Raw genomic sequence first — 24821 nt, forward strand, 5'->3', positions numbered from 1 at the left:
CAAGCCATTCTCTTGCCTCAGCCACTCAAGTAGCTAGGATTACAGGCATGCGGCACCACACCTGAATAATTTTTAGTAGAGACAGTATCTGAGTATCTGTAGTGTTTTTGTAGAGACAGAGTTTGCCATGTTGCCCAGGCTGGTCTCAAACTCCTGGCTTCAACTAATCTGTCCACCTCAGCCTACCAAAATGCTGAAATTACAGGAGTGAGCCACCACACCTGGCCTTATTTTCTGTTAATTATTCTTTCTATCAGTCTTTTCTTTCTTTTTTAGATGGGAAAATTGGTTTTGAACCTTTACAACAGAGAATGTCTGAAGAAGTTTCTTTCCAGTCTGAGAGAATTAATCTCTTCACAAGAGATGACCCATATTCCATTTTAGAAAAGTTGTGTAAAGATGATGAACACACGAGAAGATGTGGAGAAAACCAGAACAAACCTTTAAGTCGTGTTGCCTTCATTCACAAGAAAACACTAGCTAATGACAGGGTCTGTGACTATAAGGTTATTGGGGAAATAGTTCATGTAAACACACACCTGGTTTCCTCAAGAAAAAGACTCCATAACTGTAACTCATTTGGAAAGAATTTGGAGCCTATTATAACCTTATATAATGGAAATCCAACAGATGATTCTGATGAGATTATTGGAGATGGTGATATTTTTACTCATATGAATTCTCATATAGTAGTGACTGCTTGTGAATGTAATCAATGTAGGAAACCTGTCCATCATAAGCAAGCTCTCATTCAACATCAGAAAATTCATACTAGAGACAGCCTCTATTTGTTTTCTGACTGTGTAAATGTTTTCTCCCAGAATTCACATGCCTTTGCACATGAGAGTATTTGTACTGAAGAAAAGCAGCATAAATGCCATGAATGTGAGGCAGTCTTCACTGAGAAGTCTCAACTTGATGGCCATCAGAGGGTTTATGCAGGAGAGAAACCTTGTGTATGCAGTGAATATGAGAAGGATTTTTTCCTCAAGTCAAACATTCAGAAAACGCCTAATGAGGAGAATTACTATAAATGCAATGACTATGGGAGAGCCTTTATCCAGAAGTCAGATCTGTTCAGATGCCAGAGAATTCATTCTGGAGAAAAACCCTATGTGAACAGCGAATCTGAGAAAACCTTCTCTCAGAATTCAAACCTTAATAAAAAAATTCATACTGGAGGGAAACACTTTGAATGTACTGAATGTGGAAAAGCCTTCACAAGGAAATCAACACTAAGTATGCATCAGAAAATCCATACAGGAGAAAAACCCTATGTGTGTACTGAATGTGGGAAGGCCTTTATCCGGAAGTCACATTTTATCACACATGAAAGAATTCATACTGGGGAAAAACCCTATGAATGCCGTGACTGTGGGAAATCCTTTATTAAAAAATCACAACTCCATGTGCATCAGCGAATTCACACAGGAGAGAATCCCTTTATATGTTCAGAATGTGGGAAGGTTTTCACTCACAAGACAAATCTCATTATACACCAGAAAATTCATACTGGAGAAAGACCCTATATATGTACTGAATGTGGTAAGGCCTTTACTGACAGGTCAAATCTCATTAAGCACCAAAAAATTCATACTGGAGAGAAACCTTATAAATGCAGCGACTGTGGAAAATCATTCACCTGGAAGTCACGGCTCAGGATACATCAGAAGTGTCATACCGGAGAGAGACATTATGAATGCAGTGAATGTGGGAAAGCATTCATTCAGAAGTCAACACTAAGTATGCACCAGAGAATTCATAGAGGAGAAAAACCATATGTTTGCACTGAATGTGGTAAGGCCTTCTTCCACAAATCACATTTTATTACACATGAAAGAATTCATACTGGAGAGAAACCCTATGAATGCAGTATTTGTGGGAAATCCTTCACTAAGAAATCACAACTCCATGTACATCAGCAAATTCACACAGGAGAGAAACCCTATAGATGTGCTGAATGTGGAAAGGCTTTTACTGACAGATCAAATCTTTTTACACACCAGAAAATTCACACTGGAGAAAAACCTTATAAATGCAGTGACTGTGGGAAAGCCTTCACTCGGAAGTCAGGTCTCCATATACATCAGCAATCCCATACTGGAGAAAGGCATTATGAGTGCAGTGAATGTGGGAAAGCCTTTGCAAGAAAATCAACACTTATCATGCATCAGAGAATTCATACAGGAGAGAAGCCCTATATTTGTACTGAATGTGGGAAATCCTTCATCCAGAAGTCACACTTAAATAGACACAGGAGAATTCATACTGGAGAGAAACCCTATAAATGCAGTGACTGTGGGAAATCTTTCATTAAGAAGTCACAACTCCATGAGCATCATCGAATTCACACAGGAGAGAAACCATATATATGTGCTGAGTGTGGAAAGGCCTTCACCATCAGATCAAATCTTATTAAACACCAGAAAATTCATACTAAACAGAAACCCTATAAGTGCAATGACTTGGGGAAAATCTTAAACTGGAAGCCGCAACTCAGTATGCCTCAGAAATCTGACACTGGGAAAGCAGAGTGCCCAATGCCACAATTATGGTATAGGGACTCAGGAGGTGACCAAGGCCAGCTTTCTTCTATCTAGTTGGAATTATGAACATCTGGATTATATAGCTGATACCCAGTTACACATATGGGGAGATACTCTCAGTAGTATTTAAGCAATGTATAGTGGCCATATTTACTTACTTAACAGACATTGGTGTTATCAAGCTCCTGCAAATAATACTAAATGTGCAAGGAAATGACTTGCATTCTTGTTTCACTTTTTGGGCAAACAGTTTTATAAATTCAGGGCTGTTGAGTTTTTCATGTTCTGGGTACTATTCAGTATTGACACAATAAAATTCATAATGAGTAGAGTGATAATTTTACATTGTCTAAGCAGCTTAAGGACACTGAGATCAAGACAAAAGGAGGGCAATTCAGGTCTATACTGAAAATAGATCAGCAGTTTTTGTGAAAATTGACACTAAAGACAGAAAGAGAGGACTCTACTTTTTTTCTCTTTTCTTTGGGAAGTCACCATTATATATTGTTATATGTGTTGGTATATGCCAAGACAGCAGGTACCAAGGAGGTCTGAAATTGCTCCTGGCCTATTTATCAAAAGCCTATTTTCCTAATGATGTACAGTCCTCTAACTCCTTATCACCTTGGAACTGGCCCTAAGATCGTGGAACATAGCTACAGGGACCCAACTCTAGATAGCAGCACTTTAGATCCTCAGCTTTGATCACAGAAACCTGCACTTTGTGGATATTGTTGTTACCAATTCCTGTTTGAAAAATAGGACAAATTAAGAAAATGGATGTCAAACCCTAAAATTTTTTTTGATTTTCTTAGTACATTCTGTACATACATATTCGTTACTTGCTAGATTACCATGAGTTTGTTTCATTAGGAGATAAAATGTAGTTGAACATTTGGAAGACTTCTCCTTTTATCTCCTGGCAATCTTTACAAACTAATCTTAATTAATTTTGTTTTTCAAATTCTCTGTATTTGAATAGATGTTTTTTGTCTTCTATCAGATACTGAAAGAAGTGTGTTGTAATTTTACAAATAATTGTGAATATGTCTACTTTAGAGCTACTAATTTTTGCTTTATGTATTTTGTCTTTGATTTTACATACAATTTAGAATTGTTGCAATCTTCCTAGTTAATTGACACATTATCATTATTAGATGTTTCTTTTTATCGCTAGTAATTTTTTGCCTTAAATATACTATATCAGATACTTATATAATATCTGTACTGATTAAAAGCTAATGTAAATTAGTACTAACAATATTTCTGGACAAGGGGAAAAGTTATAACATTTATTCCATTTATCTGTCCCTCATATGGTATTGATGTTGTATATTTGGATTCTGTATATGGTGGACATAGCCAATCATTATTTGAGTCAATATCCGTTTAAATTAATCCACATATTTATCATTTTCATTACTTTTTTATTCCTTCCTGTCCCTTAAGTTTTTCTTTAAAAATTTTTTGTTTTCTTACTGAAAAACACCCTTTAGTATTTCTCTTACTGTGAGTCTGCTGGTGACAAATTGTTTTTCGTTTGTTGGCAATGTTTTATTTTGCCTTCATTTTTGAAGGATACTTTTATTGAATATGGAATTCTAAGTTGAAAGTTATTTTCTATTAGTATTTTGATGATATTTTCTTTTGGTCTGTCTTTTATTGTTTTATTGAGAAGTAAGCTTTATACAATTACCTTTGTAAGAAATCTGCTTTTCTGTCTTCTTTGAAATTTATCTATTTGTCTTTTTAACAGTTGCACATTGATATGCCTAGGTGTAATTTCTCTATGTATTTATCCTCCTTGGAGTTTATAATGATTTTTAAATTTGTGGCTTAGTAGTTTTTGGGGTGTGTGTGTTGTGTGCTTGCATGTGTGTGCAAACACATGCATTTTGGGAAATTCCTAGCTATTATCTATTTATGCATCTGCCTCATTTTCTCTCTTTCTTTTAGGGATAGCCTTCTTACCTAGCTCTCCTGTTGGCCTATTTCTAATGGTTGGTATTTTTCTCCAGTTTTGCTGATGTCCTATCTCTTTATATCATGATTTTTTTATATCACTTGCCAGACAATATATATTAAAATTGTAGAGGTAATAAGATGGTCTGGATAATACCTTCTTCCACAGAAGATTTACCATAGCTTCTAACAGGTGATTAGGCTAGGTCACTAGTAATTCCTGATTGCCTTTATCCAGTCACGTATTGAGATCATTTGAAACTGGGCTTGAGTCTGAAAGACTTCTCTTATTTTATTATATGTTCAAAATGTGAACATATAAACCTTATTTCTAGGATAATTTTAGGACTTAGGACTTTTGGAGGTATGTCAGGCCCTTCTTCTTTGGAAAGACTTGAATTCTAGTATTTGTCCTTCAGACACTTGAATTTGTCAAAAATTCTCTCCAGCCTCTCTTGCCCAGTATTTGCCTTCAGAACTAGCAAATACCTCTTAACTATAAACAGTCCCAAATTTCAGGCACTATGTCTTGTCTCTATTTTATTCCTGCAGTTTCTCACTGCTGTGATAACTTTCTTATGCCTTCAAGAAATTAAATGTGTTTAATATTTTCATCCACCTTTTTTAGTTCTCAAAGGAAGTACTAGTCTGTACCACCTATTTTGCCACTGGCACAAGTTTTCAACTCATTGAGATAGCTGTTTCTATTGAAGAAGTATCAAGACCAAAAATCTATTTTCTAAATTACCAAAATTACTGACTTGTAAATGAAAATGCTTAGATTTGCAGTATTACTTTATTCCAGTCTTTTGTTGCTAAAAGTCTTAAGGCATTCGCTCATTTGTTAAAACCTTTACAAACTTTGATACGTAAGAGAAAATTACCTCTGGTGGTTTCAGTTTTTTTTTTTTTTGGTACCTGCCAAATTTTAGCAAATGGAAGAGATTGACTAAAAGCTTCTCGCGCGCGATGTCTTTTTTAATACTATGATTTTTCCTTTGTATAATTAGTAGAAAATGGGGTTAATGAAGACTGGTATAGAGTACCAAGTTTTGAAAAATTAACTTTGTAGGATTACTGAGCTAGCGATTCTCAACCTTTATTCTCAAGCACATATTTAGAAAATAGATTTTTACACTCCCAAGGAAAAGAAAAAAAGTATAAAAGAGCTACTTGACCTTTTGTCAACACAGGATTGAGCTCCAGAAGAAAGAAAGACTTTCTTGTATCTCAAGGAGCACTTGTGAATTGATTGAGGAATAAATTATCTAAAACTTTGAGTGAATTGGGAGAGCTAAATGTTAAGTAGAACTCAAAGGTTAGTATAGTTTGGAGGCTTGTGGAATATAGACTTTACTAGGGAAAACACTGTGTTAGCCGTATCTCCTCTTTTTTCTTTTTTTCTTTTTTTTTTTTTTTCTGTGATAGAGTATTGATCTATCACCCAGGCTGGAGTGCACTTTCGCAGTCTTGGCTCACTGCAAGCTCCTGGGTTCAAGCGATTCTCATGCCTCAACCTCCCAAGTAGCTGGGATTACAGTCATGGACCACCACACCCAGTGAATTTTTGTATATTTAGGGAAGATGGGATTTCACTATGTTGGCCAGGCTGGTCTTGAACTCCTGGTTTAAGTGATCCACCTACCTGGTCCTCCCAAAGTGCTAGGATTACAGGCGTGAACCACTATGCCAAGCCAACCATTTCTTTTTATGCCAGCACTCTATTATAATTCATCTGTATTTACAGAAAACTATTTTAAGAGAGTTTTACAGTTAAATGTTTTAATAAAAATGCATTTTGTTCTATTTTATTAATTTCAATGTTTTTTTAAATTTAGTGACAGGGTCTGTCTCTGTCACCCAGGGTGGAGTGCAGTGGTATGATCATAGCTCACTGTAGACTTCAACTCATAGGCTCAAGCAACCCTCCTGCCTTACCCTTCCAAGTAGCTCAGACCACAAGCTTGTGCTACTACACCTGGCTTTTTTTTTGAAGTGGGGGTGCAGGGAGAGATGAGACCTTGCTTTGTTGCCCAGGCTTCAAGCAGTCCTCCCACCTTGGCCTCCCAAAGTGCTAGGATTACAGATGTGAGCCACTGAACCTAGCCAAAAATGCATTTTAAATTAATTTTTTAAAAATGAATCATACTGCAAATTCAGAAAATATAAGAAAACATATACTCAAACATTTAATTATGCATTGATAATTCATGGGGAGAGTAATTTTCTGTTTGTACTGAATGTGGGTAGGGTTTTCTTTAAAAGTCATACTTAATTATAGATCAGAAAATGTATGCTGGAGAGAAACTTTATGAATATGATGACTAGGGAATCTTCCACTGAAAAGTTAACAACCTGAACATAGTAAATTCACACATGAGAAAAAGCAATAATTCAAATCCCATTATACATTAAAAACAATTCGGAGAACAAAGCCTATAAGAACAGTGACTGAAGACACTTCACCTGGAATTTATCAGAATGTTTCCATCAGAAGGAGACAACAAAAGAGCAAATGTGAGAGTAGCTTCACACGGAAATCAGTTCTCAGTATTCTTGAGCATTTACACATGCGTAAAAGTGTATTTATTGAAAGTGAAAAAGTCTTCACGGAACTCAGAACCAATTTTAAGTTATTCATACTACAGAGAAGCCCTGTGACTACTGTACAATATATATTGTATATGGAAAAATCTTTGTCCATGAGTCACACCTCACTGTATACCAGACAAGTAATTGAGAAGAATACGTCTTCTAAGAATACATCATTTTATTAAATGCTATAAAATTCAAGTAGAAAAGAAAATCTATTTGATACATTGCAAAAAGTCTTCCTATAGAAGCAGATTTCATAATGAATATAATTCATTTTGTTCACTGATTTAACTTCAAGCCCATGTCTCAAACCAGTGGAGAAAAACAGACCATCCAACACTTGCCTATCCTTTTGTTAAAATAAATATTTACATATACACACACATACATACATATATATATAACTTGGCATAAGTGTGACTTTATTTACTTTAGAGACAGGATTTCAATCTTTTGCCCAGGCACCCAGGTGGGAGTCTAGTAGCACAATCCTGGCTCACTGCAGCCTCGACCCCCTGAGCTCAAGTGAACCTCCTGCCTTAGCCTGTTGAGTAGCTGGGACCATGGGCACACACCACAATACCTACTAATTTTTTTAGTTTTTATAGAGATGGAGTCTTGCTATGTTTCCCAGGTTGGTCTCAAACTCCTAGCCTCAAGCAGTTCTTTTGCCTCAGCCTCCCAAAGTGCTGAGATTACAGGCATGAGTTACCACCCCTGGCCTAACTGTAACTTTTATATTTTATGTCTTCTCAATTTTTGTGCCTCCATTCAAAGCAACTCCAATAGTCTGTCAACAGATAATTAAAGCTAATCCACTTTACATTTTTGTATATATTCACAATCACAGTCGCATTAATGTCATCTGTAACATATATTAATGTTTGTGTTTTCATTGTCATACATAAGAGAGATTATATACTCATTTTTGCACCCTTTACATTTAATGATTTTTAACTAGCTGAAGAGAGTCCATGGTGTGGACGTACTACAGTTTTTTTTACCATATTGCCACTGGTTATTCACATTTTTGTCATAAAGAAAAATGATCTTTTATAACTCCCTGAGAAATTATTGGATAAGTACAATCATGCTCTTACCAATGGGAGATTACTTTTTTCTGTAGCATATGCTTCTAGTAATGGGATTGATCAAATGGTACATGTTATTTTAACAGATGTTGCCGGATTCCTTTGTCCTAAGACTAGCTTTTTATATTTTGAATATTAGTGTATAAATGTACATCTTTCCCCCTACTAAAAGTAGCTGTTGCTCTTCCCCCCTTCTGCCCCCCCAAGACTGAGTCTCTATTGCCCAGGCTGGAGTGCAGAGGCACCATGTTGGCTCACTGCAACCTCTGCCTCCTGGGTTCAAGCGATTCTCGTGCCTCAACCTCCCAAGTGGCTGGGATTACAGGTTTCCACCACCACACCCGGCTATTTTTTGTATTTTTAGTAGAGTTGGGGATTCACCATATTGATCAGGCTGGTCTCAAACTCCTGAAATCAAATGATCCACCAGCCCCAGCCTCCCAAAGTGCTGGGATTACAGGCATGAGCTACCATGCCTGGCCGCTGTTACTCTTTAACCTTGAGAAGTTTTACAGTTCCAAGTGACCTCTAATTATAATTTGTGTATTAACATGCCTCTAAATGTGTCTTGGCCATTTGAATTTGCTATTGTGTAAATTGCCTTTATAAACTATATATTTTTCTTTTTTGATTGTTTAGCTTATTAATTTATAACAGCTTTTTATGTTAAAGGGAGTAAAACCTTTTTTGGAAAACATCTACTCCTTGTCTCGACTTTGTATATGATATTATTCCATTCACATAATTTTATTTTCTACATGTTTAAATGTATCTCTATTCTTTTACAGCTTCTGAATTTTTAATCTTAAGATTTAAGCTTCACATATAATATTTTAAGTGTTCTTCTGTATAGTTTGTATATCTTTTGGGAAAATGATTCATTGCTTTTCTTGCACATGGATAGCCACAGTGGCAGATTCTGTTGCTTTTCTGAACCAGTATGCAATCCCCAAACTCCTCTATCACTGCTTACTTTACCTTTTTTTAAAATTTAACTTTTATTTTAAGTTCAGTGGTACATATGCAGATTTGTTACACAGATGTCATGGAAGTTTGTTGTACAGATTATTTCATCACCCAAAACCCATTAGTTATTTTTCCTGATCCTCTCCTTCCTCCCACTCTTCACCCTCCAATAGGCCCCAGTGTGTCTATGTCCATGTGTTCTCATCATTTAGCTCCCACTTATAAGTAAGAACATGTGATGTTTGGTTTTCTGTTCCTATATTAGTTTGCTAAGGATAATGGCCTTCAACTCCATCCATATCCCTGCCAAGGACATGCTCTCATTTTTTATGGCTTCATAGTATTCCATGATGTATATGTACCACATTTTCTTTATCCAGTCTACTATTGATGAGCATTTAGGTTGATTCCATGTCTTTGCTATTGTGAGTAGTGCTGCAACATCATCATCTTCTGAAACTGGTAGTGGCCAAATGACTTGCTTCAGCCCAAGAGAAGCAAAACACTGGTAGATGTATCGGGAATACCTTTATTTCCTAAGAAAAGAGACAGACTTAGCTGTAACCATCAATTCCATCCCTTTTCCTGCCTGGTATATTATGCCTCCAGCAGTGGTGGTCTTCTTTCAACCATTGGGGAAAGGCCAAAAGATTCACTGACACTGGTCCTGATGTTACTGAGTCAAAAGTAGCAGCAACTTAACTACAGACTTCAGCTATGTGGTAAAAATAAACACGTTTTGACATAAACCATTCCATTTTATTGTTCTTTTGTTGTGCCCAAAACCATACATAAACTTACCCAGGCAATGAAATTTATAAAATAATCTATCCTTTTCCTATTAAAATGAATATGAAAATACTTTAAAACCTTAGTAAACTAAATATCTCACACAAACCCAAATAAGGCAAAGAGATAGCAAAATTATACAAGATTTGTAATGAGTAAAAGACATGGATATTGAATCAATTCATAGGATCAGAAGAGAATGCTACCTACAGTAAATGGATGATTTCCTAGTGAGACACAATTGGTCAAAATTAATGAAAAACTGAAAAAAATTAATAATCCTGTTATAAATATCATTTACAGAGCTATTATTTAAAATTTACCAGAACTATAGGAAAAGATTTTTTTAGGTAGTATGCATAAATAATGAACTATAAAAGAAAGAAATCATAATTTGGAAGTTTCAAAATTAAAAACACTTGTCCTTTGAAAGCACTTAAGAAGACTCAGAATGGGTAGAAATAGTTACAACAGATTTCTGTCAAAAGATTTGTTTCTGAAAATATAGAATTTATAACCCAATTGTAAAAGGACAACTCAATAAAAATGACAATAGACTTCAACAGAGATATTCATAAAATAAGATACGAAATGGTCAATAGAGACAAGAAAGGATTTCAACGTAAGCCACCAGGGAAATACAAATCGAAGCCACAATAAGACACTTCTACACACTCATTAAAATTACGAAAATTAAAATGATTGACAGGACCAAGTGTTGAAAGATGTAGAGCAACTGGAACTCGTGTGGCAGGTAGGGATGTAAAATGGCACAAAGACTTTGGAAAATTCTTTTTTTTTTTTTTTTTTTTAACTAGAGAACACCATCATCTTCCATTATTTTATTATTTATATACGTATGTGTGTGTGTGTACATATATACATATATATACATGTATATATGCGCATATCTGTTTTATGTACAATTGGTTCTATCAAATAATCGAACAAAGGCATTCTACGGGTAATTTGCCCCAAATCAATTCAGGTAAAATTAAGATATTTATGCACTTCACGGGCTACCAAAACTTGAGACTTCATTATCTATTTCAGTTCTGAGGCCATACACACAATTCAAAATATACGTTAACTAGGTTAAGGCGATAAGAGTGGGCTGAAAGAAACCTTGGATTCAGAACAATGAAACTGTATTTTGCTTGCATACGTCATAATATGAACAGAAAGTATTGTGCGTGTCTCATAACTCTTCAGTGTAGAGGGAGCAGCTTCTGAACAGCTAAGGTGATTGCACAGCTGGTGTAACCCGCTGGAGGCTTCGCCCAGGGAGGGCTCATTTCTTCTCTGCCTCTCCTTTTTTGTGTTCTTGTTTCAATCAGCCAGGGCGGCCTTGATTGCATCTTCAGCCAGCATGGAGCAGTGCAGTTTCACGGGAGGAAGGCAGAGCTCCTTGGCGATATCTGTATTTTTGATAGTCAAGGCTTCCTCCACCGTCTTTCCTTTCACCCATTCAGTGGCTAATGAGCTGGAGGCAATTGCAGAACCACAGCCAAATGTTTTAAACTTAGCATCCACAATCTTTCCCTTTTCATCCACTTGAATCTGTAATTTCATTACATTACCACGTGCTGGAGCCCCGACCAATCCAGTTCCAACATTTTTAGATGTCTTGTCAAGGGACCCCACGTTTCTAGGATTTTCTTTTCTTTTTTTTTCTTTTTTTTTCTTTTTTTTTCTTTTTTGAGGCGGAGTTTCGCTCTTGTTATCCAGGCCGGAGTGCAATGGCGCGATCTCGGCTCACCACAACCTCCGCCTCCTGGGTTCAGGCAATTCTCCTGCCTCAGCCTCCTGAGTAGCTGGGATTACAGGCACGCGCCACCATGCCCAGCTAATTTTTTGTATTTTTAGTAGAGACGGGGTTTCACCTCGTTGACCAGGATGGTCTCAATCTCTTGACCTCGTGATCCACCCGCCTTGGCCTCCCAAGGGTTGGGATTACAGGCGTGAGCCACCGCGCCCGGCCAAGATTTTTTTTTTTTTTTTTTTTTTTTGAGACGGAGTTTCGCTCTTGTTACACAGGCTGGAGTGCAATGGCACGATCTCGGCTCACCGTAACCTCCGCCTTCTCGGTTCAAGCAATTCTCCTGCCTCAGCCTCCCGAGTAGCTGGGACTACAGGTGAGCACCACCATGCCCAGCTAATTTTTGTATTTTTAGTAGAGGCAGGGTTTCACCTTGTTGATCACGATGGTCTCGATCTCTTGACCTCATGATCCACCCGCCTCGGCCTCCCAAAGTGCTGGGATTATAGGCGGGAGCCACCACGCCCGGCCTCAAGATTTTCATAATGATCAACAACCTTCTTGTGATAGAGCCAGGCCGGGCCGACAGCTCCCGGGCAGGCAGGCGGGCGCTCTGGAGCAGCAGGGCCAAAGCCACCGCCATCTTGCTGGCCGGCAAATTCTTAAAAAGTTAAACACATAGGCAGAGGCGGGTGGATCACGAGGTCAAGAAATCGAGACCATCCTGGTCAACGAGGTGAAACCCCGTCTCTACTAAAAATACAAAAAATTAGCTGGGCATGGTGGCGCTTGCCTGTAATCCCAGCTACTCAGGAGGCTGAGGCAGGAGAATTGCCTGAACCCAGGAGGCGGAGGTTGTGGTGAGCCGAGATCGCGCCATTGCACTCCGGCCTGGGTAACAAGAGCGAAACTCCGTCTCAAAAAAAAAAAAACACAAACTGTCCCTTCATGGAAGCCATCTTTCTCTCTTGGATTTCCCCTCAGGAGTCCTCTTCCACACACACTCGTGGAAGCCTGTCTTCCATCTCTCTCTATGCCCTTTCACTCAGTGTGGAAGCTGCTTTCCTCTCCTGGATTCCGTCTTTTTGGATTCTCACTCAGTGTAAGAGTTAGCGGGTTCTTTCTCTCTCCTGTTTCTCTCTCTCTCTCTCTCTCTTTCTCTCTAAATAAATAAATAAATAAGTAAGTCACTTTCTACACACACACAAAACCCCACTTATTGTCTAACGTTTTAATCTTTAGAATTTATTGGAGTTTCTTTATGACCTAAAACATGGGTTATCTTTTTAAAGGTTCCACATACATTTGAAAACAATGTGTAGAATACAATCCTTGGATGTAGTGTTCTACATATATTAAGTCAAATTGGTTGACAGCATTTTTAAAGTCTTCTACCATCCTACTGGATTTATTTTTTGTCAAGCTTGTTCTCTCAATTACTGTGGAAGATATCAAATCTCCAAGCAAGATTGTGGATTTGGCTCTCTTTTTAGTTATATCAGTTTTTGCATAGTGTATTTTGAAGCTTTCTCTCAATCTTTCATCTTTAAATTAGAGACAGGGTCTTGATATGTCACCCAGACTACAGTGCAAGTGACATGATCATAGTTCAGTGAAGCCTTGGAATCCTAGGCTCAAGCCATCCTCCTGCCCCAGACTCCCTAGCAGCTGCTGCGCCTAGTTTATATTTTGAAGCTCTTTTATTTGGTACACACATATTTATCATTGTTACATCTTCCTGATAAATTGACCCTTGTTAACATCTTGAATTGTCTTTTTAAAAAAATCTCTGACAGGCTGTGCACGGTGGCTCATGTCTGTAATCCCAGCACTTTGGGAGGCCAAGGTGGGTGGATCACAAGGTCAGGAGTTCAAGACCAGTCTGGCCAAGATGATGAAGCCCCATCTCTATGAAAAATACAAAAAATTAGCTGGGTGTGGTGGCATGTGCCTGTAATCCCAGCTAATCGGGAGACTGAGGTGGAGAATTGCTTAAACCTGGGAGGTGGAGGTTGCAGTGAGCCCAGATCGCACCACTGCACTCCAGCCTGGGCAACAGAGTGGGACTCTGTCTCAGAAAAACTCTGGCAATATCCGCTGTACTGAGTTCATGTTAGTAACACATATTATATTTGTTGTTTGCAGGTACACTTCTTACCACCCTTTTACTGTTAATCAATCTGTATTTTTACCGTTAAAGCATATCTCTTTTAGATAATATACAGTTGGATCATGCTTTTTTATCCAGCTTGAAAGTCTCCATTTTTAAATTTCAGGTTTAAGTTCATTTAATGTAATTACTAATAGAGTAGGGCTTAAATCTGCTCCTTTGTTATTCATTTTCCAGTATGCTCATTTGTTTTTGTTGCTTAATAGTTTCGTTCCTGTGTTCCATTTTTTATTGTCAGCTTTTAAATTAATCAAATGTTTTTAGAATTCCATTTTTATTCCTTTATTGGATATTTACCTGTAATTCCCCATATTACTTTTAGGGGTTGGTTTATAAATCAACATGGTCTTTCTTAATTTATCATAATATACTTAGAGTTAAGATTGTACTACTTCTCAAAAAATTTAAAATCCTTTCAACAATAAAATTATACTTGTGCCCTGTCCTTTTGGCTACTGTCATATACTTATAGCAACATATGTAAGAAACCTGTTATATAATATTATTTTTGCTTTAAAGACTAAGTTATCATTCCAAAATTTGAAAAGACAGATAAAGGAAAGTATTTTCCACCTGTCTCCATATTTAGGATTTCTGGATTCTTTTAGTGAATTCAGATTGCTATTACGTGGTTTCCTCTTGTCTACTGGCAACAAATTCTCTCAATTTTTGTTTGTTCATTTTTCCTTCAATTTTGAAGCACAATTTGACAGGATATAGAATTCTCAGTTGATAGGTTTTTTTTTCCTCACAACACTTTAAATATTTCACTCCACTCTCTTCTTGCTGGCATGGTTTTTCAGAAGTCAGGTATAATTCTTATCTCTCCTCCTCTATGAGTGTTTTTCTCCTCTGGCTTCTTTCAAGATTTTGTTTTTCTTTTTCTCTTTTTTTTTTTTCTTTTTTGAGACAAAAATTAGCCAGGCATGGTAATCTCACTCTGTCACCCAGGCTGGAGTGCAGTAGCACAATCTCAGCTCCCTGCAACCTCTGCCTCCTGGGTTGAAGGGATCCTTATGCCTCAGCCTCCCCAGTAGCTCGGACTACAGGTGCGTGCCACCACGCCTGGCTAACTTTTTGTATTTTTGTAGAGACAGGGTTTCATCATGTTAGCCAGGATGGTCTTGATCTCCTGACCTCGTGATCCACCCACCTTGGCCTTCTAAAGTGCTGGGATTACAGGCATGAGCCACCATGCCCAGACTTACTTTTTTTTTTTTTTTTTTTTTTTTGATACAGGGTCTTTCCCTGTCAACCCAGGCTACAATGCAGTGGCACTATCTCAGCTCACTGCAACATCAATCTCCCAGTCTCAAGCGGTCCTCCCACTTCAGCCTTCCAAGTAACTGGGAGTACAAGCCCACGCCACCACACCCAGCTAAGTTTTGCATTTTTTGTATAGACAGGATTTCACCATGTTGCCCAGGCTGGTCTTAAACTCCTGGGCTCAAGCAGCCCACCCACCTCAGCTTCCCAAAGTGCTGGGATTAAGGTGTGAATGTGTGGGTCCATTTATACATGGATTTTTTTCAATAGAATATTGGGAAATTTTTGGAGATTTGTGACAATTTGAAAAAAGATGGGCCAGGCACAGTGACTCATGCCTGTAATCCCAGCACTCTGGGTGGCCGAGGTGGGTGAATCCCGAGGTCAGGATTTTGAGACCATCCTGGCCAACATGGTGAAATCCTGTCCCTACTAAAAATACAAAAATTAGTCGGGCGTGGTAGTGCATGCCTATAATCCCAGCTACTCAGGAGGCTGAGGCAGAAGAATCGCTTGAACTCGGGAGGCGGAGGTTGCAGTGAGTCAAGATCACGCCACTGCACTTCAGTCTGGACGACAGAGTGAGACTCCATCTCAAAAAAAAAAAATAAAAGAGAGAGAGATAAACCTTAGAAATACCATCACTTTTGGAGGGCTGAGGCAGGAGGATCACATGAGTCCAGGAGTTCAAGGCTGCAGTGATCTGTGATGACACCACCGCACTCCAGCCTGGGTAACAGAGCGAGACCTTGTCTTTATTAAAAAATAATAACAAAATAAATTTTAAAAAAGAAAAAATCTGCTGGGCTCAGTGGCTCACACCTGTAATCCCAGCACTTTGGGAGGCTGAGGTGGGTGAATCACCTGAGGTCAGGAGTTCGAGACTAGCCTGACCAACATGGTGAAACTCCACCTCTACTAAAAATACAAAAAAATTAGCTGAGTGTGGTGGCACATGTCTGTAGTCCCAGCTACTTGGGAGGCTGAGGCAGGAGAATCGCTTGAGCCCGGGAGGCATAGGTTGCAGTGAGCCAAGATTGCGCCATTGCACTCCAGCCTGGGCAACAAGAGCAAAACTCCATCTCAAAAATTAAATAAATAAATACATAATATATATATATATGTATATATAAGAAAAAATCATAACTGCATGAAATTAACTGTACTACATACGGTAGTACTATAATAATTTTGTAGCCACATTCTGTTGCTACAGTGGTGAGCTCAAGTGTTGTGTGTAGTCACTTGAAATGTCATGTGACACTAGTCATGTTTGCATGGGCATTTTGTCTCCAGTAAATTGTAAATCACAGTAAAAAGTGATCTCTCTTAGTTCTCAAAAATATATGCTGCTCACAACACTTAGAGGTACTTCATATGGGTCCCATGGGGTTTTTTAAAGTTTTTTTTTTTTCTTGAGACGGAGTTTTGCTCTTGTTTGCCCAGGCTGGAGTGCAATGGCGTGATCTCGGCTCACCGCAACCTCCGCCTCCTGGGTTCAGGCAATTCTCCTGTCTCAGCCTCCTGAGTAGCTGGGATTACAGGCACGCACCACTATGCCCGGCTAATTTTTTTTTTTTTTTTTTGTATTTTTAGTAGAGACGGGGTTTCACCTCGTTGACCAGGATGGTCTTGATCTCTTGACCTCGTGATCCACCCGCCTCGGCCTCCCAAAGTGCTGGGATTACAGGCATGAGCCACGGCGCCCGGTGGGTTTTTAAAGATTTACAGTAAACATGCTATACTTGCTATACTGTAAACCTTTAATAACTCCATAGGACCCATTTGAAGTGCCACCAATAATGTCGTAAGTGCTCCCAAGAAGCAGAGAAAAGTCATAATATTATAAGAAAAAGTTAAATTTTTTTGATATGTACCATAGATTGAGGTCTGCAGCTGCAGTTGCCTGCCATTTCAGACAAATGATTCATCTTGTAAACAGATGATGTCAACTTATGGTATTGATAAATACAGTGCAGTATTGTAAATGTATTTTCTCTTCTTTATAATCCTTTTTTTAATTTTTTAGAGACAGAATCTAATTTTGTCGCCCAGGCTGGAGTGCACTGGCACAGTCATAGATCACTGCGGTCTGAAACTCCTGGGCTCAGGCGATCCTCCCACTTCAGCCTCCCAAGTAGCTGGGACTATTGGCACATGCCACCATACTTGACTAATTTTTAAAGTTTTTTACAGAGATAAGGTCTCACTTTGTTGCCCAAACTGGTCTCCAACTCCTGACTTCAAGTGACCCTCCTGCCTCAGGTTTCCAAAGTTCTGGGGCTGTAAGTGTGAGCCACCATGCCTGGCCCTTACGATTTTCTTAACATTTTCGGTCTATGACATTGGGCGGCAGCATTGCAGCAGGGACGTGGGCCACGGAGGCGGGCATGTTGCTGCTGCAGCTGCCGCCGCCACTGTTGCTGCTGCCCGTGCCGCTTCCCGTGCCGCCGGGGTGCTGCTGCTGCCGCCTGAGCCGCCACCGGAGCCGCCGCCCTAGCCACCGGTGTGCTGCTGCCGCCGCTGTGCTCGGAGTTGCAATCTCGGAAGTGCTGGTTTGTCCAGTTCATCTGGTGGCCTGCAAATCCGGCATATAGTGGTTGTGGGGGTTAGGGGTGATGGTTGAAATACTGGTTATTGAGCTTCTGCAGCTGCATGCTGGCCAGCAGGGAGCCTCCCTGGCTGGCCACCAGGGAGGTCATGAACTGGGAGTTGTTAAACCTGGCTGCGGGGGCCAGTGCGCTCCGGGGGGTGCCCTCCATTCATAGTCCCCGGCCCCATGGTGTGCCTGATGCCGCTCGTGGCATTCACGTTGCCCGCGCCATAGTGTATGTGCTTGCCCATGAGGGCGTTGAAGGCGTGCTGGGGCTGCTGCTGCTGGTGTGATGGGGGCTTGGGAACTGCCCCATGACCATGCGGTGGGCAGGGTGGTGATGCAGCCCATTGGTGCCATCAGGGAAGCGCCCGTGGTTCATGGCCATCATATGGTGTGCCATTTCCAGTCCTTCCGTTTTTGCGATTTCTGCTTGGAAGACGGAGGGCGGGATCGTCGGGTCCAGGATCGGCTCAGCAGCATATAGAGGGGGGCCTTCCTGGCGTGCAGGGCGATTCGGTGTCACTATGTCGGCCCCGAGGTCTTGCAGCGGCTGCTGGGGCAGATTCGGAGCTGTTCCCTTTTATTTCCCCTCCGCTGCTCTCACAGCTCGGTAGGAGCACCCGGCAGCTGCCAACAATGAGCTGTCTTTACAGAGATTTTCAAATGAGTATTATCTCTTAGGGGCCTCTCGCAGGGCAATAGAGGCTTTATGTAGTTTAAGGACACCAGGCTTTATTTAGGTTTAAACTAATACTTTTGCTGTGCTACGAGGATTCCATGGGGTTGTCCCTGATAACCTGGACGATCAGAGTCTTTACTGAGTTACAGGCATGGGCAGCAGCAGTAGCAGCAGAGGTACTTAATGGTCCTAGTGAGTAGGGACCTTAGGACACCATGAAATGGCAACTTCCTCACCCTCTCTCTCCTCTTTCTTTCTCTTTTCCAAATGACCACTCTTTCAGGAATAACCATCTGATGGGCTCAAAAGCTACACAGAATAAAATATCACAACAAGCTCCCAGCCCCAGACCTGTAGATTAAGCCCATGCCCAGCACCAGTGACAGCTTCATTCTGAAATACTGAGATAGGCCCCAACCAAAACTCGAACCAGAGCCACTTTATGGAGCACCCCAATCTCATGCTACTGCTCACAAATGACAAGGAATTATGCAAACTGGTGACTTTTCTCAGCTGAATCTAGAACTGAGACCTGCTAGACTTCAACTATGCAACACAGCAACAAGCAGCAGCTCAGGGTGCATGCTGACCATCAAGCAGCAGAGCAGGTTAGCACCCCAGAGCACGAGAACATAGCCCCTGGCATGGGGATGGTGCCAATTGTTGTGGTCACCTGAAAAAGTGTGGTTCTGATGTTGACACTGATGGCTATGTGGCACATACACACCGAGAGCATATGAAAAAGCTTATTTAACATTTAGTTGAGGTTTCAAGGAGACCAGGACAGGCCTAGCATTAGACAACAAAGCCAGGTTAGATTTATTCTTGGAATGTGAGGATGGTTCCATATATGAAAATCAATGTCATAGACCATATTAATGAAATGATAGAAAAAATCATTTCAATTGAAACAAAAATTGACAAAATTCTACACCCATTTACAATGAAAGTTGGTTTTTTTTTTTTTTGAGACAGATCCTTACTCTGTTGTCCAGGCTGGAGAGTGCAGTAGTGTGATCTTGGCTCACTACAACCTCCACCCTCCACCTTCCGGGCTCAAGTGATTCTCTTGCCTCAACTTCTGAGTAGCTGGGATTACAGGCACGTGCCACCACACCAGACGAAAGCAGATTAAAGTTGTACACTACTCAGAATGGCTCACACTACTCAGAATGACTATTAATAAAAAGCAAATAAGAAACCCATAGACATTGGTGATAATCCAGAGAAAAGTAAAAGTGAATGCTTATACACTGTTGGTTGGAACATAAATTAGTACAGCCTCTACAGAAAACACTATGGAGATTTCTCAAAGAACTAAAAACAGAGCTACCATTTGACCAAGCAAACCCACTACTGGGCATCTACTCAAAGAAAAAGAACTTGCTATATCAAAAAGATACCTGTTCTTATATGTTTATCTCAGCACTATCTATAATGGCAGAGTCGTGGTATCAACCTAAGTGTTTATCCCCAGATAACTGGATAAACAAAATGTGGTACATATACACCATGAAATATTATACAGCCATAAAAAGGAATAAATCATTTCTTTTGCAGCAACACAGATGGAGCTGGAGACCATGACCCTGAGTAAAATAACTTGGAGAGAAAAAAAATCAAATACAGCATGTTCTTACTCATAAGTGGGAGCTAAACAATGGGTACACATGGACATGCAGAAGGAAACAACAGAACCTGGGAATTCCAAAGGGGGGAGCGTGAGCAGAGAAGTGTTGAGAAACTACCTATTGGGCAGTGTTTAGTATTTGGGTGATGGATACACTGGAAGCCCAAACCGCACCATTATGAAATAGATCCAAGTACAAAACCTGCAATGTACCCCTGAATCTATAAAAATAAATTTTAAAAAGTTTAAAAAAAAATTTTTCTTTTCCTAGCTTACTTTATTATAAGACTACAGAATACAATACACCTAACATAGAAAATGTGTGTTAATCCCTGTGTTATCAGTGAGGCTTCTGATCAACAATAGACTTATGTTTTTGGGAAGTCAAAAGTTACACATAGATTTTCAACTGTGCAGAAGCTTGGTACCCCTAATTCCTGCATTGTTCAAGGGTCGGCTATACTTTTTAATATATATTAACAGCCCTTATAGTATTTTTGTTTTTGTTTCAGACAAAGCCTCGCTCTTTTGCATAGGCTGGAGTACAGTGAGTGGTGCAATCTCGGCTCACTGCAACCTTGGCTCACTGCAACCTCCGAGTTGTTCAAACAATTCTCAATGTTTGAAAATGTTCAAACAATTCTCATGTCTCAGCCTCCAAAATAGCTGGGATTACAGGCACCTGTCACCATGCCTGGCTAATTTTTGTATTTTTAGTAGAGACGGGGGTTTCACCATGTTGGCCAGGCTGGTCTCAAACTCCTGACCTCAAGTGATCCACCCACCACAGCCTCACAAAGTGCTGGGATTACAGGCATGAGCCACCGCGCCTGGCCAGCCATAGTTTGAATCTGACTCTAACCAGTATGTGATTAATTGCTTCATAATTGGTCTTGGCCACTCACTAAGCATGTAAGTACTTGAATGTCCCTTGTTTCCCAGGTATACGTTGAGCAGTTTGAGTTCTATATAAGGACATCATCCCTGTTTGCTTTAGCAGTAACTCCTAAGCCTGTTGCAGTAGTGGAGCACCATGAACTGTGTGATGTTTATCAGCAATAACTGGGCCCCACTTAAACCGTATCAATGTGTTAATTCACACTTATAAGCTATGGTATCATGAATGCTCAAAGCTCTATAAAGACATTTTCATTTATCATGCATCTAATAATTTTTATAAATAATATTTGTAAATGATGGCAGAAAATCAAATCTTAAGGTTTGTAAGTCTTTACATATTGATAGATTAGAATTCCAATCTTAATCAGTATTGACTTTTTTTAATAAGATGACCTCGATAAGGTTAAATTTGCTTTATTCTAGTTATTTATTTTTTGAGACAGAGTCTCACTCTGTCTCAAATCATGAAAGCCCAAAGCTCTGTAAATGTATTTTCGTTTATTGTGCATCTAATAATTTTTTACTATCGATAAAAATAATTTTTGTGAATGATGGCAGAAAAACATACCTTAAGTCTTCACATATTGATACATTAGAATTCCAATCTTAATCAGCATTGACTTCTTTTTATAAGATAACCTTGATGAGGTTAAATTTGCTTTATTTTATTTTATTTATCTATTTTGAGACAGAGTCTCGCTCTGTCGCTCAGATTGGAGTGCAGTGGTGCCTTCTTGTCTCACTGCAACCTCTGCCTCCCAGATTCAAGTGATTCTGCTGCCTCAGCCTCCCAAGTAGCTGGGATTAGAGGTGCCCGCCACCTCGCCAGGCCAATTTTTTTGTATTTTTAGTAGAGATGGGGTTTCACCATGTTGGCCAGGCTGGTCTCAAACTCCCGACCTCAGGTAATCCACCCTCCTCAGCCCTTCAAAGTGCTGGGATTACGGGAGTTAGCCACCACACCCAGCCATGTTTTATTTTAGGATTTCAGGATTGGTCACCTTCATGTTAAATGTGGCTTTCAAGCAGTGTTAATGAAACTGCTCAGGAAGACAGATGAGGCAGGTGTGTTATCTGTACCCAAACAAACCTAGAGAATATTGGGCATTGGCCTTGTTTTAAGCAAATATGCAGTTCAGCTCAAACTTAATACACTCGGGTGTGTCCCCCAGCCCCAATCCCACCCAGGCCAATCTCCCAGGATTGTAGGGAAGGCTTTCACTCCTGGAGATGAGATAAAGAACCACTGGATGTGTCACTGACCCACAGGAACAGTGAGGCAGTGGGGAGGAAAGCTGCAAGGCACTGATGATTAGTAGCTTTATGGACAGCAGTTACTGGATAGATCATCAAGCCCCACAAGTGTTTGATGGGTTTTCCTGTCTGCACTGTTGGCAGGACTTTTGTGTATTGATATGTTCAGTTATATGTGATAGTTGTAAGCCTTCAGTAGAGTATAAAGAATTTATTTATCATAAATGGCACCACAGAGAATTTCACCAATAAATTTTGTGCAGTAACCAAGACACGGAAAGAGTATCTCTTTCATTGCTTCCAACAAAGCCTCTGTTGTTCCCAGACTGATTTTAGCATAGGATTTAATGTGGTAACAGAAGTGTCTATGCTTATCAGATACAGCTGTTTATCAGTGTGTAGCAGGTTAGGCATCTATTTGGTTTCTGGCAAAAAAAAAAGGAACATCTTCAACAAGGAATATCATCAGCTCTTTACATTTATAACAAGGATTTACTGTTTGTAATACTTACGTTTAAGGGAAACTGATAGAGTAATAATGTATCCAAATCTACCTGTGTGTCTTCAGAACAGGACAAATTGCTTACCAGTGTTCTTTCTACATTTACTTTTCAGTTTATATAAAAGTAATATGGCCAGGCGAAGTGGCTCAAGCCTGTAATTCCAGCACTTTGGGAGGCTAAGGTGGGTAAATCACCCGAGGTCAGGAGTTCGAAACCAGCCTGACCAATAAGGTGAAACCTCATCTCTACTAACTATACAAAAAAGTTAGCCAGGCGTGGTGGCAGGCGCCTGCATCTCAGCTACTCAGCTACTCTGAAGGCTGAGACAGGAGAACTGCTTGAACCTGGGAGGCCGAGGTTGCAGTGAGCCGAGATCATGCCACTGCACTCTAGCCTGGGCAACACAGCAAGCTTCCATCTCAAAAAATAATAATAATATGCAAAGGAGAATAATAGTAAAGAATTTGAAAGCCATGAACTTACAAACATTGTTCTGTAAGAATCACTGTTTTGTTATTGAGTATCTTTAGATTGTTCTGTAATCTAAAGTTTTCCAGGACTTTTGTGTGCTAGCTTTTCCTAATTAGAAAAAGCTACATTTCATGACTACTTCATTGCCATACAATTCACATAGGCTAATGTTCACCTTTTTAAAATGAATGATTCCACATTTAAAGTTTTCCGTATATTCACCAAGTTGTGCTCTGATCACCACTGTGCAATTTCACATTTTATCATTGTCTTAGTCTTAGCTTATGCAAGAGGAGGAACTGAGCAGCTGCAGATGTGACTGAATCCAACGTGCCCTAGTGTCTTTTCTGTTGTTATAACGGAATATTTGAGACTGGGTAATTTATTTGAAAAGTAAATTTATGGGAAGGGCTTGGGGCAGCGAATATGGCTGCGGTGGCGGCGGCCGCCGGCCTGGGTAGTGGCGGTGGCGCCGGCCCGGGACCCGAGGCCGGAGACTTCCTGGCCGGCTACCGGCTTGTATCAAACAAGCTGAAGAAGCTGTTTCTGCGGAAGCTGAACGTGGCGGAGGCCGGCGAGCAGTTCGGACAGCTGGGCCGTGAGCTGCGCGCTCAGGAGTATCTGCCGTAAGCGGCCTGGTGCCAGCTGGCGGTGGCGCGCTGCCAGCAGGCGCTCTTCCACGGGCTCGGGGAGGCGCTGGCCCTCACTGAGGCCGCCCGCCTCTTCCTGCGACAGGAGCGCGAAGCGCGCCAGCGCCTGGTCTGCCTCGCCGCCTACGGGGAGCCGCTGCAGGCCGCCGCCAGCGCCCTGGGCGCCGCGGTGCGCCTGCACCTCGAGCTGGGCCAGCCGACCCCCGCGGCGGGTCACTGCCAGCGCGCCGCCCAGCTCCAGCGCCGCGATGCATGCGCTCGGTGAGGCAGCCTCCTGCCAGCTGCTGGCGCGCGATTACACCGGCGCCCTGGCGCTCTTGACGCGCATGCAGCGCCTGGCGCGGGAGCACGGCAGCCACCCCGTGCAGCCGCAGCCGCTGCCGCCGCCCCCGCCGGCGGGGCCGCAGTTCGGGCCCGGGGCGACGCCCGCCCTACCGGCCGCACTGCTTGCTCCAAACGCCGGCTCCGCGGCGCCTTCTCCCGCCGCCCTGGGCACCTTCTCGGACCTACTGGTCCGCTGCGAGGTGTCCCGCGTTCTGCTGACGCTCCTCCTGCAACCACCGTCCGCCAAGCTGCTGCCGGAGCACGCCCAGACCCTGGAGAAGTACTCGTGGGAGGCTTTTGACAGCCACGGGCAGGAGAGCAGCGGCCAGCTTCCCGAGGAGCTCTTTCTGCTGCTCCAGTCTTTGGTCATGTCTACCCACGAAAAGGACACGGAAGCCATCAAGTCGCTGCAAGTGGAGATGTGACCACTGTTGACTGTTGAGCAGAACCACCTCCTTCACCTCGTTCTTCAAGAAACCATCTCCCCCGCAGGACAGGGGATCTGACCCATCCCACTCACCCGATGGCTTTTTGCCCGGACGGGGAGGGTATTCCCATCAATCCCGTTAACCATATGACTTTTTGCCTGTTACCAAACCTCACGCATCCACGTTTGCGTCTGGGGAGACATAAAAAGACACACCGTCCCAGCCTCTGCGTTTTATGTTAT

At 41.1% G+C, this 24821-nt stretch overlaps 1 protein-coding gene and 2 pseudogenes across 16 annotated transcripts in view; 2 read left to right on the forward strand and 1 right to left on the reverse strand.

The window, feature by feature from the left end:
- ZNF484 (zinc finger protein 484) overlaps positions 1-8891 on the forward strand; it is a 38850-nt gene extending 29959 nt beyond the window's left edge. For all 16 annotated transcript variants that reach the window (XM_035300156.3, XM_078365652.1, XM_078365653.1 and 13 more), the window contains one exon: positions 277-8891. In XM_035300156.3, the coding sequence (XP_035156047.2) occupies positions 277-2600 (2324 nt within the window). In that variant the 3' untranslated portion in view covers positions 2601-8891. The remainder of the gene's footprint in view (positions 1-276) is intronic.
- An 8438-nt stretch (positions 8892-17329) lies between these two features.
- Positions 17330-18386, reverse strand: LOC128931755 (cbp/p300-interacting transactivator 2-like; annotated as a pseudogene).
- Positions 18387-23456: 5070 nt separating this feature from the next.
- Positions 23457-24799, forward strand: LOC100384909 (40-kDa huntingtin-associated protein-like; annotated as a pseudogene).
- The last annotated feature ends 22 nt before the right edge of the window (positions 24800-24821 follow it).

This window comes from Callithrix jacchus, chromosome 1, assembly GCF_049354715.1.
Source record: "Callithrix jacchus isolate 240 chromosome 1, calJac240_pri, whole genome shotgun sequence".
NCBI lineage: Eukaryota > Metazoa > Chordata > Mammalia > Primates > Cebidae > Callithrix > Callithrix jacchus.